Raw genomic sequence first — 17684 nt, forward strand, 5'->3', positions numbered from 1 at the left:
CAAAAAATGAAGAAATCCAAGTGTTTTCTTAAAAATGTAAAAAATATTCATTGAAAAAAGTGAAGTTATTTAGTTGGCTCATTGGTTTTCCCAAGTTTCTTGAACTTTAGTGATTTAGGCTCTTGACTTTAAATCAGTCTTATCTCTAGCCTGGTCTTGAATGCAAGAATTTTGCAATTCAGATTACACACCACATTTCAGAATCTCTGATTTAGGATTTCCATGTGAAGAATTGTGTCTGAGTTACATACACAAAATGTAAAAAGTAGATGTGCTTTGTCCTGTTTGCTGATGGACCACTTGTGCCAGGCAGGAATTTGTGGGTAGGAATAATTGAAATTAGACCTTCAAGATATCCTTGAAGTTCTTGAGTTACATCAGGCCAGAAATGCATCCATGATTAAGAGATCTCACTGTTCTCTGATACTTACCTGCATCTTGTGCTGTACAATCATTGTGATTAAATTTGGTTGTTACTATGATCCTGGCACTTTTCAGGTTATCTGGGAGCCTTAGAAGGTGGATCCAAGTTTAATAAGATGAAATATTGGTTTGCTTTTGATATTTAATTTTAGTAGTAATCTAAACTGTTCAATATAAGAGTAAACTTGTTAACAACCATAAATCCCAGGCAGGGAGCACCTGCTACTCTACTGCATGAAACAGCACGTCTTCCCTTGGTTGCTCTGTTTGGGGTGGATGGAATTACCATCTTTCTCTCTCACCTCTCCTCTGTGTTTCTTTAAGAAATCCAACCTGGCTGTGGCAGTTATCTCTCAGAAAGTTACACGGATGGGTCAGGAGGAAAATACCTTTATTTTTCCTTTTGGCTTAAACCCAAAAGATTAAATATAATTAGATTATAAGAATTCTTGTCATAATCTACATAATCCAGATGTAGTAAACATTGAGATAAAAAGCCTTTAGTCAGTAAGGTCTAAGTTCTCATGACTTTAATAAATGGATAACTTAATAATAATTTGATAAATTCAGGTTTGGATCTTTGGGGAGTTTCAGCTCCATTGAATTCAGTTTCTCTGGAACGTGTATCTCTCCTAGGAGGGCAGTTCATTTTATGCTGATGCTGGCAGTATTCATCCATTTTAGATTCTGTGCAGTGTAGTGTGTCTCTCTAGAGAAAAGGAACTGCATAGACAAGGAGGCAAATTAGATTGCAAAAGTTTGTTATGACATGGAGATACATAATGGAAATGTGATTATAATTAATCAACACATTTAGTGTATTAATAATAGCTAATACTTATTCAGTGCTTTCTTTTCCTACATTGCAGGGCAGCTCACAAGACTTTTTAGAGTTTTGGCCCTGGTTTATAGATGAGAGGAGGAAATTGCTAAATGTGAAGTGTGTGGTCCCCAAAGTGAGTCAGTGGCAAAGCTGGAAAGAGTTAAAATTTACCACTTTATATTTTTTTTTATTTGTAGTTTTTTATAAACGATCATCATTTGTTGATGATGTTGAAGTAACCACTGAAATGTTGCAAATGATTGTGAAGAACAACTGATTACAGCTCCTGAGATACCATTCCCAGCAGTCAGATCAACAAAGGGGTTAAAAGTGAGACAGCCCTATCTTTTACTTGATTCAAAGCTCTCAGTAAATGATTGTTGGAGCTCTGCCATGTATAGCAGAGCATTTAGAAAGCAGCCACAGACTCTGCTTCCTCCTGAGGAGAGCTTGTCTGTCAACATCTCACTTTAATTGTAGTCTTTTAAGGTACCAGCAGGCAGGCAAATCTCACCAGCCAGCAGTCATGGAAGATCCAGTCTTTACCAACATCAGTGAAAATGTTAATGACACCAGTGTCTGTGAGGTCTCAGACTCTGAGGAAGACAAAGGGGGTCATCTTTATTATCATGTCCGTAAAGATTCAGCATCTCCTTCTTCCATCGCTAATATCCCAGAGAACATGAATGGTAGTCAAGAGAACCCAGAAGATAACTGCAGTAATTCTGTGGCCTCTCAGCATGGAGATGATGGAGAAGATGATTCTTCATTTCGCCATGGTGCTGGAGAAGATGATTCTTCATCTCACTGTGGTGCTGGAGAAGACCACCCATACCAGCAGATGGATCTGATGAGCCCAGCTCTGGAAGAGAAACATGTAGAGGTCACGATGCTTGAGAGCAACCTTCATTTTCCTCCGGATTTCCAGTCGCGTCTGAGACAGAGCACTTTTTCTGACTCTTCAACTTCCCTCAAGTTTCCCCTTAACAATAACTCTGGAGAAACTAACAACCTTCAGGAAGATTTTGAGATTTACATTTTTGTAAAGGTAAGAAATTGGGTGCTCCTAAGCAGACTCTAGTTTTAACCCCCAAATCAATGTGTGTGTCCTCCAAATCAGGGAAATACCCTACCCACTGCTTTGTTCCAATTCTGCTGCCTGTGTGCTGCAAGGATCCAGTCCCTTCACTTACCTCTTGCATCTTAAGGCACAGAAAGAGGTGATTTGTGTTGTGGGGAGGTGCCTGAGATTTCTTCATTTTGAGTGGAATTATGGTGAAAGTATTCTGATTGTTGCTGCAACTAATTTATTCTGTGAAATCTCCCTGCTGTTACAGCTAGACTGCTACTACTTGAACTAGTTTAGTTGATCCAGTTGAGCTGTCCCTGCATTTCACTTTCTATCTAGTAGCTGAGGGCTCAAAAGTGATAGTTATTAATGCTATGAAGAAACCTGAATATATAGTTTAAGTGGAGATCATGCCTGACAGAAATCTTTCTTTTATTTCTTTCAATATTTAAATTAATGTATTTCTGTGATTTGTTGGTTTAATCTATTTCTGTGACAATTTCAACATGTACTTCTCAATAATTTCCAGTTAGGTATAAATTACTGAAGGGGCTTTCACATTTTCTCTAACCTTATAAAGTAATATGTACGTTTCAAAACTGTAAACACCTGTGTTCTTGAATAAACACTATGTTTCCCATCATAAAAGCACTTGTACTTAACTATTCCCAAAAAAGTTCCTTCTTTTTAACTACATAAGAAATAAACGTTTAAGGTCTTGTTTCCTTTGAACAGGATGACACACCATGAGCATCATACTCTGTTATTTCAAGAGAAGTCTCATGAAGCTTCTCACTTTTTGACATAAATAATATTATCAGTATCTGTTCCTCAGTTCCATGGGGGCTGTAGAAGCAGGAGAACAGATTTTGTTACCACACATAGTAAGAATGTCTTTACAATGTCATTATTTGGTTAGTTTAGTTCATTGAAGCAAGAACACACGATGAACTTTTTGTCCTGATTTCTGTGGAAGTGGGCTGTGAGAACCATGTGTGAAGGCCCTTGGCCTTTCTGTTACCTTCACAGTCCTTACACTGTGTGACTCTCTGAAGCAGCACCTCTCCTATTTATTTCTGTGACTGGATCATGGTCATTGCTAAAAGTATGTTAATTATATGGTCAAAGTAAGACCTGTGGTGTTAGTTCTAGTTCATATCTCTGCATGCAGTCCTGCGTGTGTCTGCTAAAAGTTGCAGCAATTGAGTATATTTTGTTAGCATCTATATGGTGTAAGCAAACTGAATGTTGTGTTTTGGCTTTAAAATCACCTATATTCCTTATTCTTTTGTGTTCCTCTTGTTTCAAAATAATAATGTCTTCTTTTTCTATGGATAAAATAAGAAATGGATGCAGCTGCTCCCATTCAAGCAGAGTTGTTTGGGTTAATCTGAATCTCTGAAGAGTGAGAAGAGGGGCATTTTGAAAAGAACTGTCATAGAGAAGGTCTGAGGACGTCCTTTTCCTTGCCTCTATGTGCAGAGTACCTAATTATCCCATAAAGGAGCTTATCAGCTATTCTAGAGAGACAGGCACACTTTGTGCTCTCTTCACTTGCCAAACATAAGCACCTGGTGCCTTTGAGACGTCCTTGAATCCCAAGGCATCCTTACCTGGCTGGAAAATGAAACATGAGGCTCTCAGATGATCCATGCTGTGATCCCAATGGGCAGGGCATTGGATACTGTTGGGTGTGTGGCTGAACTGAACTCCTGTGCCAGTGTTTTACTCCACGAGAAACTGATGACATATAATTTTTGGCTTTTGGCTTTTTCTTTCTTTCTGGTATCAAGGTAATAAAGCAGTAACTCCCTGGAGTGCAGATCCAGCTTTGCTCTTTTTAATTACCTAGATAGCAAAAGTCAGCCTATAAAATGGAAGGTCACAGATATATAGCAGGAGTAGTGAAATACCTGAGGGCTGTTACTTCTTGCACGTTGAACCAATATCTCAGTTGTGTCAATAAATATTACTCACAGATGGTTCCCTTCTTGTACGGTCTCTAGTTCACCTGGGGCCAGTGTTGCTCTGAAATTGGGTTCATCTTCTAGATTTGCTCTTTTCTGCAGACACCAACAGGGACAGCAGGATCTTTTGCTGTGGGACAATAGTGGTCATGACAGTTCTGGCACTATTTTTTCCTTCCTTTGTTTGTAGCACTAATAAATCTCTGTGGGTGGCTGGAAATGTGAGTGTCAGAGGTCACTGCTGACTAAAAACCAGAGAAAGTGGGAAAATTAAATGGTTTCTAACTTATGAGTCCAGCTGGCTAAAATAGAAATTTAACTTCATCAGGATATTGTAAGTGCTGTTACATTAAGATCATAATTTCAGTCAGACTAGATAATCTTTACAGTAGTCCATTCTGTGTTAGACACCAAGAAAATGTTTAAATCATCTTTCACTGTTTATCAGTACTTGGTTACTATGTCACGTCAGCAGACGACTTCAGGATGTGCCATAAGTCAGAAAAGGAATTCCCTGTACCTTTAACAGCAGAACGTAGCATGTCCCAACATGGAGATGTTTGTGTGAATCCAGCGAGTCCAGGCTTGTCACAGCCACAATAATGCCCTTTCAATAACACTGTAATTTCTTCAAACAAAAGCCTTTGCAATTTGAGCAGAAATATGACGGACACACAGGCTGTGCTCCTGAGTGCACAGGACAGCCTGGCCTAATCAGAGCTCTGAGGTCCAGCCTTCTCACTTGTACACTCTGTTTCCCTGTTGAGCAGCATGTTTGTTCTGAAGGATTAAATTTCTTTAAAAATTTTAACTTTTTTTTCCTGAAGCTTGAGTTGTTATTTAAACAATCGTCCTCCTATTTTCTTTTCAGAAGAAAATTATTGCCCTTCTGGTTTATTGATGACCTGAGACTGACTACAGGTTTGTACAAATGTACTCATTTGTGCCATAAGAGCAGGGTTCCCAAGCAAACGGAGGTAATTCTTTACCTGAGCAATAAACAACTTGTGCTATGCAAAAATACTAATGTATTACAGTGGTTCAGCATCATGAACCTGCATGTTGGATCACTGCACTGGGGTAACATAGTTATGGATGCTGGAGGGCACGTCTGGAGATCATCTGGTCCAGCCCCTTACTCAGAGCAGGATCACCCAGAGCAGGTTGCTCAGGGCTATGTCTGGGCAAGTTTTCAACATTTCCAAAGATGAAGAATCCAGAGTTTCTCTGTGGAGCCATTACAGTGTCCTAGCCTTATGGTAAAGATGTGTTTTCCTATGTCTAAGCGGAATTTCTCATACGTCAATTTGTGCTCATTGCCTCCTGTCCTTTCCGTGGATACCAGTGCTTAAGAATGCTGTTTTAAGAAAGATATTGCTTTTAACTTCTGTCTACATCAGAAATTAAACTTTTAGGGGTTTCCACTGGGATTATTGCATGCTTTAGTAGAATTTCTTTAGGTCAATGCTAGGGAAAGAAAGGACATTTCTGGTTTTCCAACAAGATGCTTCCCACTCCCTTGTTTCCAAGTCAGGAAGATCTGAGGGTTCTAACTTGCTGGCACAACCCTGTTCTAGCTCCCCACTGACACACAAAGTGGAGCTGAATGACAGACCATGTTCTTCGTAGGATTAATTATTGTATCACTGCAAAAATCACTCTCCTTCCCATTGAGTTGGCTTTCCTCTTGTTTTATGGAGCCTGTTGGTATCTGTTGAGAAAATTTTGTCAAGAAGTGTGTATTAGTAGGTTAGAACATGAAGTTACAGAACACAGATAATTTTTAGCATGTATTATTTGCAGAGAGCAGAACCACATGGATGTCCAGTCATAAGTTAGTGGTTAAACTGGTGCTTTGCTGAGCAGAATTGAGCATTTTGTAGAAGATGAAAAGTAAAAGAATCCCCAGCATAGATGAACTTTTGTAGCTTCCAGTAGGACAACCTGCAGGGGGGGGGGTCAGATAAAGGGTGATGATGAGAGTATAAGTTTTTCAAATTTTCCACGACTACACTCATAATCTACAGAGTAAAACAACCGTATTTGCAATTTTGGGCTGGTAGATATTTGCAAGCACAACTGGGTGTCCAAATACCTTTTAGCAATGCAAACCAGGTGGTATTTTAATTGACTCCAATAGAGCACATAAGGATAGTATTAAGCCATTTCTTCTGCAATGAGGTTTGCAGGTAGTAAAATGAGTTCAGGCTGAAGCCAGGTGGCAGGTGTAACTCTCTATATGTACATAAAATTATAGTAGTTTGGCTTTTAGGACATTTTAGCTTTTCAAAATATTTTTTATAACAAATCTAATGGAAGTAAGCAAATATTATTTTGGTCTTATGAATAGGCTTAGAGAAAGGTTGAATGATTCATAATCCACCTTTTAAATAGTTTTAACTGAGCAACTTCAGCAAGGAAAAGATCCAAGAACTATTTTTGGAGTTTTCCAGTCTTGGCAGATTTACAGACCAAGATGCAACATGCTGAAGTTGACACCTGCACAGCAGGAAATGACTCATGGAGAGCCAATGTTCCTAATGTGATATCTTTTTTTATAATTATAATTAAATTAATGGTTAATTATTCCTTCAAATAGTCTTGAGAGATCTTAAAAGTACAATTAAGTATAGAAATATATCTGGAATATCAAGTGATAAGACGTGTCCTCCTGCTCTCAATCTTATCCAGACTATCCCTAACAGACTCTTCTTTGGAAACATTCAGTGATGCCAATTCAGTGCTTCTGCCAATTAGCCTCTGTCAGTGCTTAATTGTTGTCCTGAGAAAAACATTTTCCTTTATTAAAATTCTGCTGCTCTGAATTATGCCATTTTTCTTTTTAATAGATAGCTCCTTTACATTTATAGAACACAGATACCAAAAGTCCTTCAGTTCCTTCGGCTTTCCTTCAAGCTTGAGTTATCATTTCTAAATGTTGTGTGGTTTGGTGTGTTGTGGTTTGTTTTAGGGTTTTGTTTGGTTTTTTTGGTGGGGTGGGTTTTGTTTGTTTGGTTTTGTTTTTTTGTTCTGTTTTGTTGTTGTTTTTTGTTGTTTTTTTGGTTTGGTTTGGTTTTTGTGTTTTGGTTTGATTTTTTTTTACCTTTTCTAGTCTTTTTCCAGTTAATTTATATAAATCTTAAGCTCCAGTTTTCAGATACAGGTAGCGTATATAGCATTGCCAATAAAAATTACTACAGCAAGTGCATCTTTAATGCATCATTTGTCCAACTCTCTAGTCAGGACACTTTATCTGCTGTATTGTAGCATATTTTTGAATTCTTTGACATTTAAGGTTCATCTAGCCCTGGTGTTTTCCCAATAAATGCTTCTGTAAGGGTGTTGACCATTTATTATTTGCCCATGTGCAAGCAAGTGTAATGCAGTAGTATTGCACAGTTTGCAGCTGTTGTTTGACTTTTAGAGTATTAGGTTATTCTCCTGTGAGAATTTAGGTTTCTCCTAGTGGTGTGATTGGACTCTGATGACTCGTCACTGAAAACAGCATGAGTTTGGAGTCAGACAAGTGCTGTGATATAAATCCAGTGTGAGGGACACCACTGCCAGGTGAGGGACACCATTGCTTTTGCTCTGCTAACTCAGAAAATAGAGATACATCTCCACATCTCCACATCTCCACATGCTGTGCAGACACAGCGTGGCTTTATGGCTCCCCCTGTCACGGATAGGAGACTGGTAATCTCTTAAGTCATAAACCTAATAGTTATGTAATCTTATTTCTGAGGAGAAAAACTGTGTTGTAGGTCTCTTCACAGCTGGATTTCTGCCCACCCGAATTACTCTGTGTGTGTGTGTGTGTGTGTGTGTGTGTGTGTGTAAAGATTAGCGAGTGGCCGTTTGGTTACAGATAACATCCAGTTCCCCGACTATCAGTCATGAACAGAACATGTGTTTTAGCAGCAGGGCAGAACAGTTTGCTTAATCTTTTGGATACAAAGGGCAAAAGGTCTTGCTTCTGACCCTTGCTGGGTCTGTGGCTCATTCAGGCACCTTTTCTGCCTGTGGGAAGGTCCATGAATCAATTTTCAGGTGACAGTCCCGTGCCACCCTCAGCGTGTGGCTCCAGTCGTGGCGGTGGCCGGGCACAGCGCAGTAGCATAGCAACAGCTTCAGAATACAGACCTGGATTACCTAGGAAATTGCTCCTGCACAGTGATTGCAGCAATGGCAAATACAATGTAAATATATGTAAGTCATACCTAGGAAAAATTAAAACAGGATTTATTGACTCATTTCTTTCCATGTATTTTCCTTTTTGTGATGCTTTCTTTGATGTTCTGAAAACAAGACTGTTATCCCAGCTTGGAATGTTCAGTGCCTACATTTTAGGATTAGAAAATGTTTGGATTTGTGGATTGATTACTTCCTTGCTGCCCATGAAAACTTATCTCTGTAGTTAATACTGTTATGTCATCTGTTAAATGGATTCTGTCCAATACAGAGCAATATATATTATTTCTGATTGCTTATTGCAGAAGTACCTAAAAAGCACCTCCACTGAGACTGATGTTTACATACACAAAATAATACATAATCCCTGCAGAGCAACTGGTAATGATATATAGAAATTATTTTGGAGTCTGCAAAAGGAAAGCAGCTTTTCTGCTCTGCTCTTTGTTTTCTTCAGATATCAAGGGTCAGATTTGACTTACCCAACTTAAGGTGTGTCTGTAAGCCATTAACTACATCTCTGCAGGATGTCTAGGCTCCTTTTGCAATAAAAATCTATTTAAAATAGCACAATGGGATGTTAATTCTGGTGACCAAGTGTAGGCATCAGCTGTAGGGTGAGGTTAGTTGTTCAGTAGACTCCATTCATTGTATGGAGTAGGGGCCTAACTCAGTTTTCCAGTGATGGTTTAGATGTCTTAAGGCTTCCTTCCTGGCCTCCAGCTGCCTCTGCAGAAGGCCACAGGTCTCCCATAGATCCTTTCTCGTACATATTTACAGATTTCCTCAGCTATCCTAGGTCCTTTCAGTGCTGCTGCCTATCTTTGTTAGCCAGAAATGTCGTTAGAAATTCTTCCTAATTTTAATATCTATTAGCTATGAAATTTCCAGATAAATACTGGAGAAAATAATTCAGGAATACTGAATTTCATAGAGTAGATTTGTTGAGCCAAGAGTCCTTTTTTTAGCTTTTTGTTTGGTTTTTTTGTTGTTTTTTTTGATACCACACTGTGACTCCGGCATGGTGGGTAGCCTTTCTTGCACATTTCATGGGCTCTTCCACAGGGCATCAAGAAGTGCCCTTAAGAATGAAGACAGCACTCATATCCCAGTTGTTTAAAAAAAAAAGTAAGTTGTCCAAGAGCTCAGTGCTGCAGCCTGCTGAATGCTCTGATGCTTATCCCTGAAACGAATAAACCGCATGCCTAATGTTTTAGCATAAAATAACTTTAACTCACATTTTTCTCAATAATTTAAAATTAATAAAATTATGTTTCTAATTAAATACTTGATTGCTTTGGGGTAAGGAGGAATAGAAAGAACTTCTCTTTTAATAAGCTGGGGAATCTTTACAGAAGAATCATAGTAGGGAAGAATCACAATGTTTAAGTTAAAGAGGAAGTTAAATCATAGAATCATAGAATGGTTTCTGTTGGGAGGGACCTGAAAGATCATCCAGTTCCAACCTCCCTGTCATGGGAAGGGACACCTCTCACTAGATCAGTTTGCTCCAAGACCCATCCAACAAGGCCTTGAACACTTTCAAGGATGGGACATCCACAACTTCCCTGGACAACCTGTTCCAGTGCCTCACCACCCTCACAGTAAAGAATTTCTTCCTAATATCTAATCTAAACCTACTCTGTCAGGCTGAAGCCATTCCCCCTTGTCCTGTCACTACATGCTCTTGTAAATAGTCTCTCTCCATCTTTCTTGTAGCCCCTCTGGTACTGGAAGACCACCATTAGGTCACCCTGGCTAATGGGGAACTCTGATCACCTGATAAATCTGGCCAGATAACATCTGAGAACAAGCATCTTTCTTACTTGTGGAAGTGATTCAGCTGCTGGGACACGTTAGAGGCCTGATCCTGAGAAAAGCAGCAGTTGGAGGTTTGGCAGGATACCCCAGGGCATCTAACAAGGCCCTTGAGGACTGTGTCTGAACAGTCTAACCCCACCATCAATTGCTCAGAGCCTAAAGTTACTACAAGGTCATATTTCCATGAAAATATGCTAAACAAATATACTGGAGAAAAGTCCAGTATCAAAAATCTGTTATACACCATGTGGCCTATTTTCAGGAGGCACCAGCCTGTCCTCCCTTTCTTTGGCAAGCACATGGATTTGTAAATATCAGCAGTAAGTAGTTTCAAGTTACATAATGCATAGTTACACAGTGACGAAAAAAAAGAACACCTTTGTAAAAACCATACAGATTGTTTTATGTATATCACACTGCAGGACTGCATGCTTTAATGGATTTTAGGAGGCACCTTAAATTTACTGATTTTCAGCAGATATAGGCAGGATGCTTATCTGTTAAATCAGTAACTTCACTGTGGTCCGAACTATTCACGTAACTCGGTGTTTGCACTTTAATGAGCCCTTATAATGAACGGCAGAAGTGCAGAGCAGCAAATTCAGTCATTTGGCTCCTCCCTGCGAGATTGCTGAGAGTGAAGTTTGGACGGAGCAAGAGTTTCTTGCCGGCATCGAGCGAGCGTGGATTGGCCCCGACACCACGGCTGATAACAGCTAAAAATAGCACCGGTATAAAAGCCTGGCCAGCGGCTCAGCTGCCCTGGCATTCCCTCCTCGACTGCCAGCCAGGGAGGAGACCGTGTTCTCCAAGTCCCTGCAAAATATGTGACCAAAGAACACCCTGCTGTCTAATCCCACTTAACAATTAACTTATGAAGTCAAGACACACCGGACTGTGTGACTCACGGGGACAGTAACGAAGGTATAGGAAAAATAAAAGACACAAATTGAAGGTCAGATTTTCCAAGCAAGTTTTCCAATCACAGCATGGCAGGTGGGCTGGTGGAATGTCTTTGGAAGTGTGCTTGCAGAATATCTGTGGTTTTGTGTACAAGAATGTTATAATATACTCATAATATAATCACCTGTATGGGGAGCATACTCTGTGACGAATTCTGGAATTCTGAACACTTGGAAAAACAAACATGTTTTCATTTGACAATGGCTTGACTAAGCTGGCATTGAGGAGTTCAGAAGTCTATTCTTAGCTTGCTGTTGATTCTGGGGAAATCGGGTCACTTCCTTGCATTTCTGTTCCCTTTCAAGCACTGCCTGTCTTCTGCTTTAAGCTGTAGGCTGGGGGATCAGTGACTTCAGTGACCGAGTGCATTGCAAGATAAACCTTTGGGTATCTGAAGCACTCCAGATGAATAAAGAAGTCTCCCCTTTTAAAGTCTGGCAAAAGTTACGCTGAATTGAAAACAGGATGTAATCAGGGAAAGCATTAGGAAGTCTTAAAAATCAGCAGCATTATCAGCCCTATCAATAGTAGACTATTCCCACATATATTACTTGAGTTGCTCTGAGTCCTCCTCTGTGATTTTGTCAAGCTTTGCACAGTGAAGTTTGTATGTGTGGATTCCCCTTCATTTTAGTTACAGTATTTTATTTTTTTCTGGTTTACAATAATACAGTGAAAGGTTTATAATATCTTACAAGATTGACAGATGACCTGGCTAAATTGCCTTCAGTTTTGATTTTATATGCTTAATTTTCTGAAAAGTTCACTTATAAGGACATTCAATTACCTTTTATTTCATTGTCTTAGTTGCTCAATGTCTCATGGCAAACAAGGTAATTGCAGAGCATGTTGCTTGGTAGTTCTGTAGCCTTTCTCTGGTCCAGAGACCTGGCATTGACAGGGGTGGCAGAAACCCCCACAACTGACCTGTGTGATATAGATGGATATCAGAGCTGAGAGGAGTCAATCCTTACAACACATTTAACTTCCTCCTTCTGAACTCTTTGCTTTTCCTCTTGGAAGGTCAATTTGCTGTGTTTACGTGTAGCAAAGAGCTAACTGGAGAATCTCTTATTGGTGCCATCCTCTGCAGGGGAATTTAGGCTCTCTCTCGACATAATGAGATACCTTTATATGTATTTATTAATTAGTCTGGCATCAAATCTTACTTGATGCTTGGCTAGAAAGGGGCTGAAGTTGCTAATGAGTAAAGGGCTCCATGTCTCATCAGCGCTTTTCTAACTGATGTAGGTCCTAGTCCCTTTGCTACAGAATTGTACCATAGTCATCATCAAGGTCAGAACACTGAGACTGCAAAGAGGACCCTGGAGCTTTGACATTCCAGTGTTTTATGAGGTTGCCTCCAGGTATTGCAGTCAGTGACAAAGCGTCCACACCTTCCTTAGAGAAGTGATACCTGCTACATGCTCTGTGAAAATTTTGTGACTACGAGAAAAGATAAAACATTTTTGGAAAATCTTCCATTTAAGAAGAAAAAAACCTTATGTCCTTCTAGTTAAGACTACCCTGTGTTCCCAATTCTCATGGACTTAAACAAGACCCCACTGCTATTGAAACTATGCTCAAAGCTGAATTTTACACTAAGATTTCCTTTCAGTCTAAAGCCAAGCTCTCTAAAAATGGTCACTACCATCTCTCTCTGTGGTCTGTGAAATCCTAATAACCTGTGCATGGTGGTCACCAGCAAAAATCTGCTAATGTGAGAGTATTCACATCTGTGAAGGAGGAGTAAGAGGACACTGTAAGAGGAGTTCACATCTGTGCTTAACTAACCACCTTCCTCCAATTCATCCTTGTTGTCTGAATTACCTCTTCAGTGAAAAGCGTCCTCAAGCAAAGAAAAACTGAGATATCACCAAGTCAACATCAGATGCTTCAAGACGTTGAACTCTTATGTTGAAGTTCATAAGACGGAAAAAAAGAGCAAACAACTCACTATTCATTTCATAACAACTTACTGCGATGCACTAAGGTAAGTGAGCTGGCAAACTTTGTGGAAACTTTATCACAGAAGAAATACCAAAAGGTAAAATGAAAAATGAATGAGGGCAATTTTCCAAGGAGAACTAAAGAGTTCTCCAGTTCACTGTATGGCTCAGAGTCAATCAGCTGCATTAACCCAGAGTACAGCACTGCCACTGACCAGGTGGACCATATGCAGAGGTTAAACTTTGCTCCACAGAGAGATGTAAGGATGTTGATCCCTGCCATTTCACACTGATCAAGCATAAGTTTATCAGGGAGCCAAAAGCCCGAGGCCCTTTTTTAAAGCCAAATAGTGCATACACCACAGAGGATCCTGAAATCCAGTGTGCAGATCCATGCACATAACCTGCTGTGCAGGTACTGATGCCAATATGTGAACCCATGGGAATTAGCCTCAGTCATGAGCAATTTCAAACTGAGTTGTTAAAGGCTTCATCTTTTAGACATAATGTGCATCAGAATGTAGAAAGTAATTTCTGCTCTCAGCCAAATTGTTTGCTAAACAAGAGTGTGAAACACAAATGTATCCAATGAAATCAGCAGCAACTGTGCATTATTTGGCCTTATTTACTGTGAGAAATTGAAACCTACCCTGAGATCTGCATGGGCTGTACACGTCATTTTGAACACTTTCTGTAAATAATAATTCATAAATTGGGATTGGAGTAGTGTGTTGTGTGCTGGTCTTTACTTTGGGGGGATTTAATCCTAGTTTGCATGTACATGCTTCAAATCCTAATTAATTTAGACTTGGTTTATGACAAGAAGCATACCAAGAAGTGAAAAGAAATAATATAAATAGGGACTTGCACTATGAACTCTTGCAAATTAAGACAGAGATAGGCACTAGTTACTCTGTTGCAGACTTGTAAGTAAAATCATGTTATTTTAGTTCTATGACAGCAGTGAGTCAACAATAATGAGTACATCACCCTTACCTGGTGCTGTTTTTCTTCATCACGCTTAACAGCATGGAGGATTTATTTTGAAAAGTGAGGATTTCTACATTCCTCCTTTTATCAGTTACATTATCCATATAGCCCACAGTTTGGGACAGTCTGTAATGCTCTCCATTGTATCCCCTACAATACCACTTTCCAGAGCAGTCTCAGTCCTCGTTGGAAGTATCTTTTGTTTTTAATTGAAATGGCAGTTTTGGAATGATAGTAAAACAGAGGAATACACTGCTGCCCTCTAGAAGCCTCTTCACTGAATGCAGCATTAGGAGATGATTTTGTACCTTTTTAGTGCCACTTCCTTATGAATGGATACCTGTGGCTGTCTCAGTGCAAGCACTGAGATAATTATCCATAATGAAATCCCTTTTCACACTGAACAGCAGCAGGTTTTTCTCTTAAAAGTGTTAATGCTTACTAATGTTACAGCAAAGTCTGGTACTGCATCCATGGGAAAACATAATTATATTTAAAAATAGCTTCATGCTTTTGGAATAGCACTTACTATGCAGAACTCCAGTCTGAGCTGATTCCAGTGATCTGCCTTTTTGTTAAAGAGAATAGTTTCAGCCAGAGACCTTTAGAGCTAAAATAATGCATTTTCATAATAAGATAAAGGAGAGCTGCTGCAGATCATGCCTGTGACGGATTCTTAAGGTCTGGGTTATAGAGTGGGTTATCTCCAATTTGTCAGTTAATGGACTGCAAAGTTTTCTGGCCTAGGTTTTGCCACCCCATCCCGTCTCTTGGGACATTCAGGCTGCACAGCTGTTGTATCACTTGATGTCTTTTGTTCTATGCCCTTGAGTGTGGGACAATTTATAAGAAGGAAAAAAAATCCCAGTTCTTCCAGCAAACCAACAGACTTTGAGGTACTGTATGTCTCTGGAGTTGAGGGAAAATATCTGCTTGCCCAACCTTGGCACGAGGCTGATGAGAAGGGCTTTGTACATCCTTGCATGTCTTGTACATCTGTGAAGGGGAACACTCTGTCTGGTCCCAAATATCTGAGACAAATCCTTTTGATTTTTCTGAAGATCAATCAAGAAATTCATAGTGACACACTGTAATTCAAAAGGAAACTAAAATGATTGGATTGATTCATTGGAGTTTTTAACTTGTTAAGTAATTAGCATGTCAAAGCTACAAGAATGCAATAAATGCAATTGCAAATTGCCAGTAACTGAGAACTGAACCTGGGAAAGATATTTTCATAACCCACTCAAACATGCTGGGTTAGTACCTGGTTATGCTTAGGTGTGGGGTTTTTGGCAACTAAGCAGTTAAATAATTTCCAGGCAAAATCATAGCCCCAAATACCATTTACTGCAGCTGCACCAAGTTTTTACTTCTTTTCATCACAACGATGAAAAACATTGCCTGTGTTGTATAAAACTTGTAATACCCTGCTCTTATGGAATGAGCTGGATGGAAGCATTGGGAGATGGATATGCTTTGTGCCTTGATCCGTCTTGGTAACTTAGCGGCCTGCTGGAGAACTGCATGATAGAATTACATTCTGGATGCTTGGCCTCTGATTCACCCCCTCGGGACAAATCTTTGCTGGAAGTGAAGCTTGGATCAGGCCCGTGAAAGCTGATAGTGCGTCAGTTCAATAGGCCTTATGTGGAGATGTCGCTTTTCCTTTTCCGAAGCTGTTCTCTTTTTTTATTAATGGGATGACGTGCTCATATTCATTTATATATCTCATAAAACCTCAAACTATAATGACTTGGCTTATGAGGAGTTCATAATTCAGTGTCTAATGTTCTCGTGTGTAACTCAAAGCCTCTGCTACTTCTGACTTGTGAGAAAATGATAGCCCAAACTAAGGGACTTATTCTTTACAGTAAAATGAGAGTGTACTAATTATTTATCAGTATCTTACCCTTAATTTGGCCAAAGAAAGAGCTGATTTCTTAATACAAAACAGAGCTGTGTAGGCAGTAAAAACCATTATAGTCGAAGAGGTTCCACCCAGATGTAAGCGATAAGTCAGTTTTATATGACAGAAAAGCAGTAAATGCATGAATAGATTCCTAAAGTAGTGCATATATATATATATATATATATATATATATATATCCTACTCACTGATTTCTACAATGTTTATCCTAAATTCAGCTTTCAGAATCTCTTTTTTTTTTTTTTTTTTTTTAAAAAAGCACTATATGAACAAGGACTCTATCTTGTTTGGTCTCTTCTAGGAATTCCATAGGGAGATTTTTGAAAGTTAGCATTTTTTTGAGGTGGGCTGAGTTATTCTCTCTATGGATACCTAAAAGCACAGCTGGAACACCAGATGTGTGGTATTCAGTCTACAGCTTCTGTAGCTTCTGAGCATCCCATATCAAGTCCTGGGACAAGGAATGAGAGCAAGGTGATGCCTTATGGGTGAAAATGGATGGGGAAGGGTCTTCCAGGGGCACCATTGTCCAGAATCACCTTGAACCAGGTGTGATCTGACCCTTCCCTGCAGTATTTTATATCTGGGTCAGGATGAAACTGCTTCAGGGTATCTTAGCTCCTTTTCTCTGTATTGCACAGTTTCCATTCTGCTTTGCTGAGCCTCAGCACAATAATCTTTGTCTGCAAACTAATTATAACACACCACTAAACCCAGACAGTAATTAGGAGGGAAGGATTTAAATGTTTTGACACGATGAGTCTCTACTGAAATTGCTACACTTAGAGTTTAACTTTCACAAGTGCAAGGCACGCACAACTTCTGAAGTGGGAGATGGCACGTGCATAGAAATCAGGCACTAAAGCCACAGATTTCTTTTACTTAATAATTACAGGAGAATTTGTCTGACCATTATGTGTTTATCTTGTTGCCCTGTGTTCTCTTTATTACTCGTGGAAAAAGTTAGACAATTCTAGGGCACAATTTTTCATTCCAAAATAGACATCTAAATAGGTCACATGCATTACATCTTGTAAGTGCCAGTATCTCGAAAGTTGATTTTATTTCAACATTTTGATTTAGCATTAGCAGCATTAACTCCTTTACTATGCTCACAGCTGGCAGTGTTTTCCCTTCCAGAGCCAATATATATGCTCTGTGATATAAACTGTTCAAAGCACTTGCCTGTATCAAAACAGTGTTTTCAATGAGGCTGGAGCTTCAGGTAACTTCAGTCAACGTGACCCACTTCCCATTATTTCCAAGGAAACCTCATTAAAGGGATATTACATCATCATGGGGTGCTAAAGCAAAACAATTTTTCAGCAAACCCCAAAGTCTTATAATCGTATAGTTGATAATACATTATTTAGGGATGCATTTTAGAGATATGGTGACTACACTTAAGTTTTTGGCAGACTTTTATAACTGTAATGCATAATTACAATGCAATGATTCTTTTTGCCACATGTAAGTACACTTAGCCCATGCCCTTGGAAGCTTGCCTGTAGGCCTAAGAGTAATCATACTATATATGTTTGGTAATTAATGTGCCTAG

At 39.3% G+C, this 17684-nt stretch overlaps 1 protein-coding gene across 1 annotated transcript in view; it reads left to right on the top strand.

Moving 5' to 3' along the window:
* The first annotated feature begins 1370 nt into the window (after nucleotides 1-1370).
* Nucleotides 1371-17684, top strand: part of CLIC5 (chloride intracellular channel 5) — a 75954-nt gene continuing 59640 nt past the window's right edge. Inside the window, exons 1-2 of the mRNA XM_017813083.1 lie at nucleotides 1371-1379; nucleotides 1924-2294. Coding sequence (XP_017668572.1) covers nucleotides 1929-2294 — 366 coding nt within the window. The 5' untranslated portion in view covers nucleotides 1371-1379; nucleotides 1924-1928. The remainder of the gene's footprint in view (nucleotides 1380-1923; nucleotides 2295-17684) is intronic.

This window comes from Lepidothrix coronata, unplaced genomic scaffold (genome assembly GCF_001604755.1).
Source record: "Lepidothrix coronata isolate B3197 unplaced genomic scaffold, Lepidothrix_coronata-1.0 Scaffold39, whole genome shotgun sequence".
NCBI classification, from domain to species: domain Eukaryota; kingdom Metazoa; phylum Chordata; class Aves; order Passeriformes; family Pipridae; genus Lepidothrix; species Lepidothrix coronata.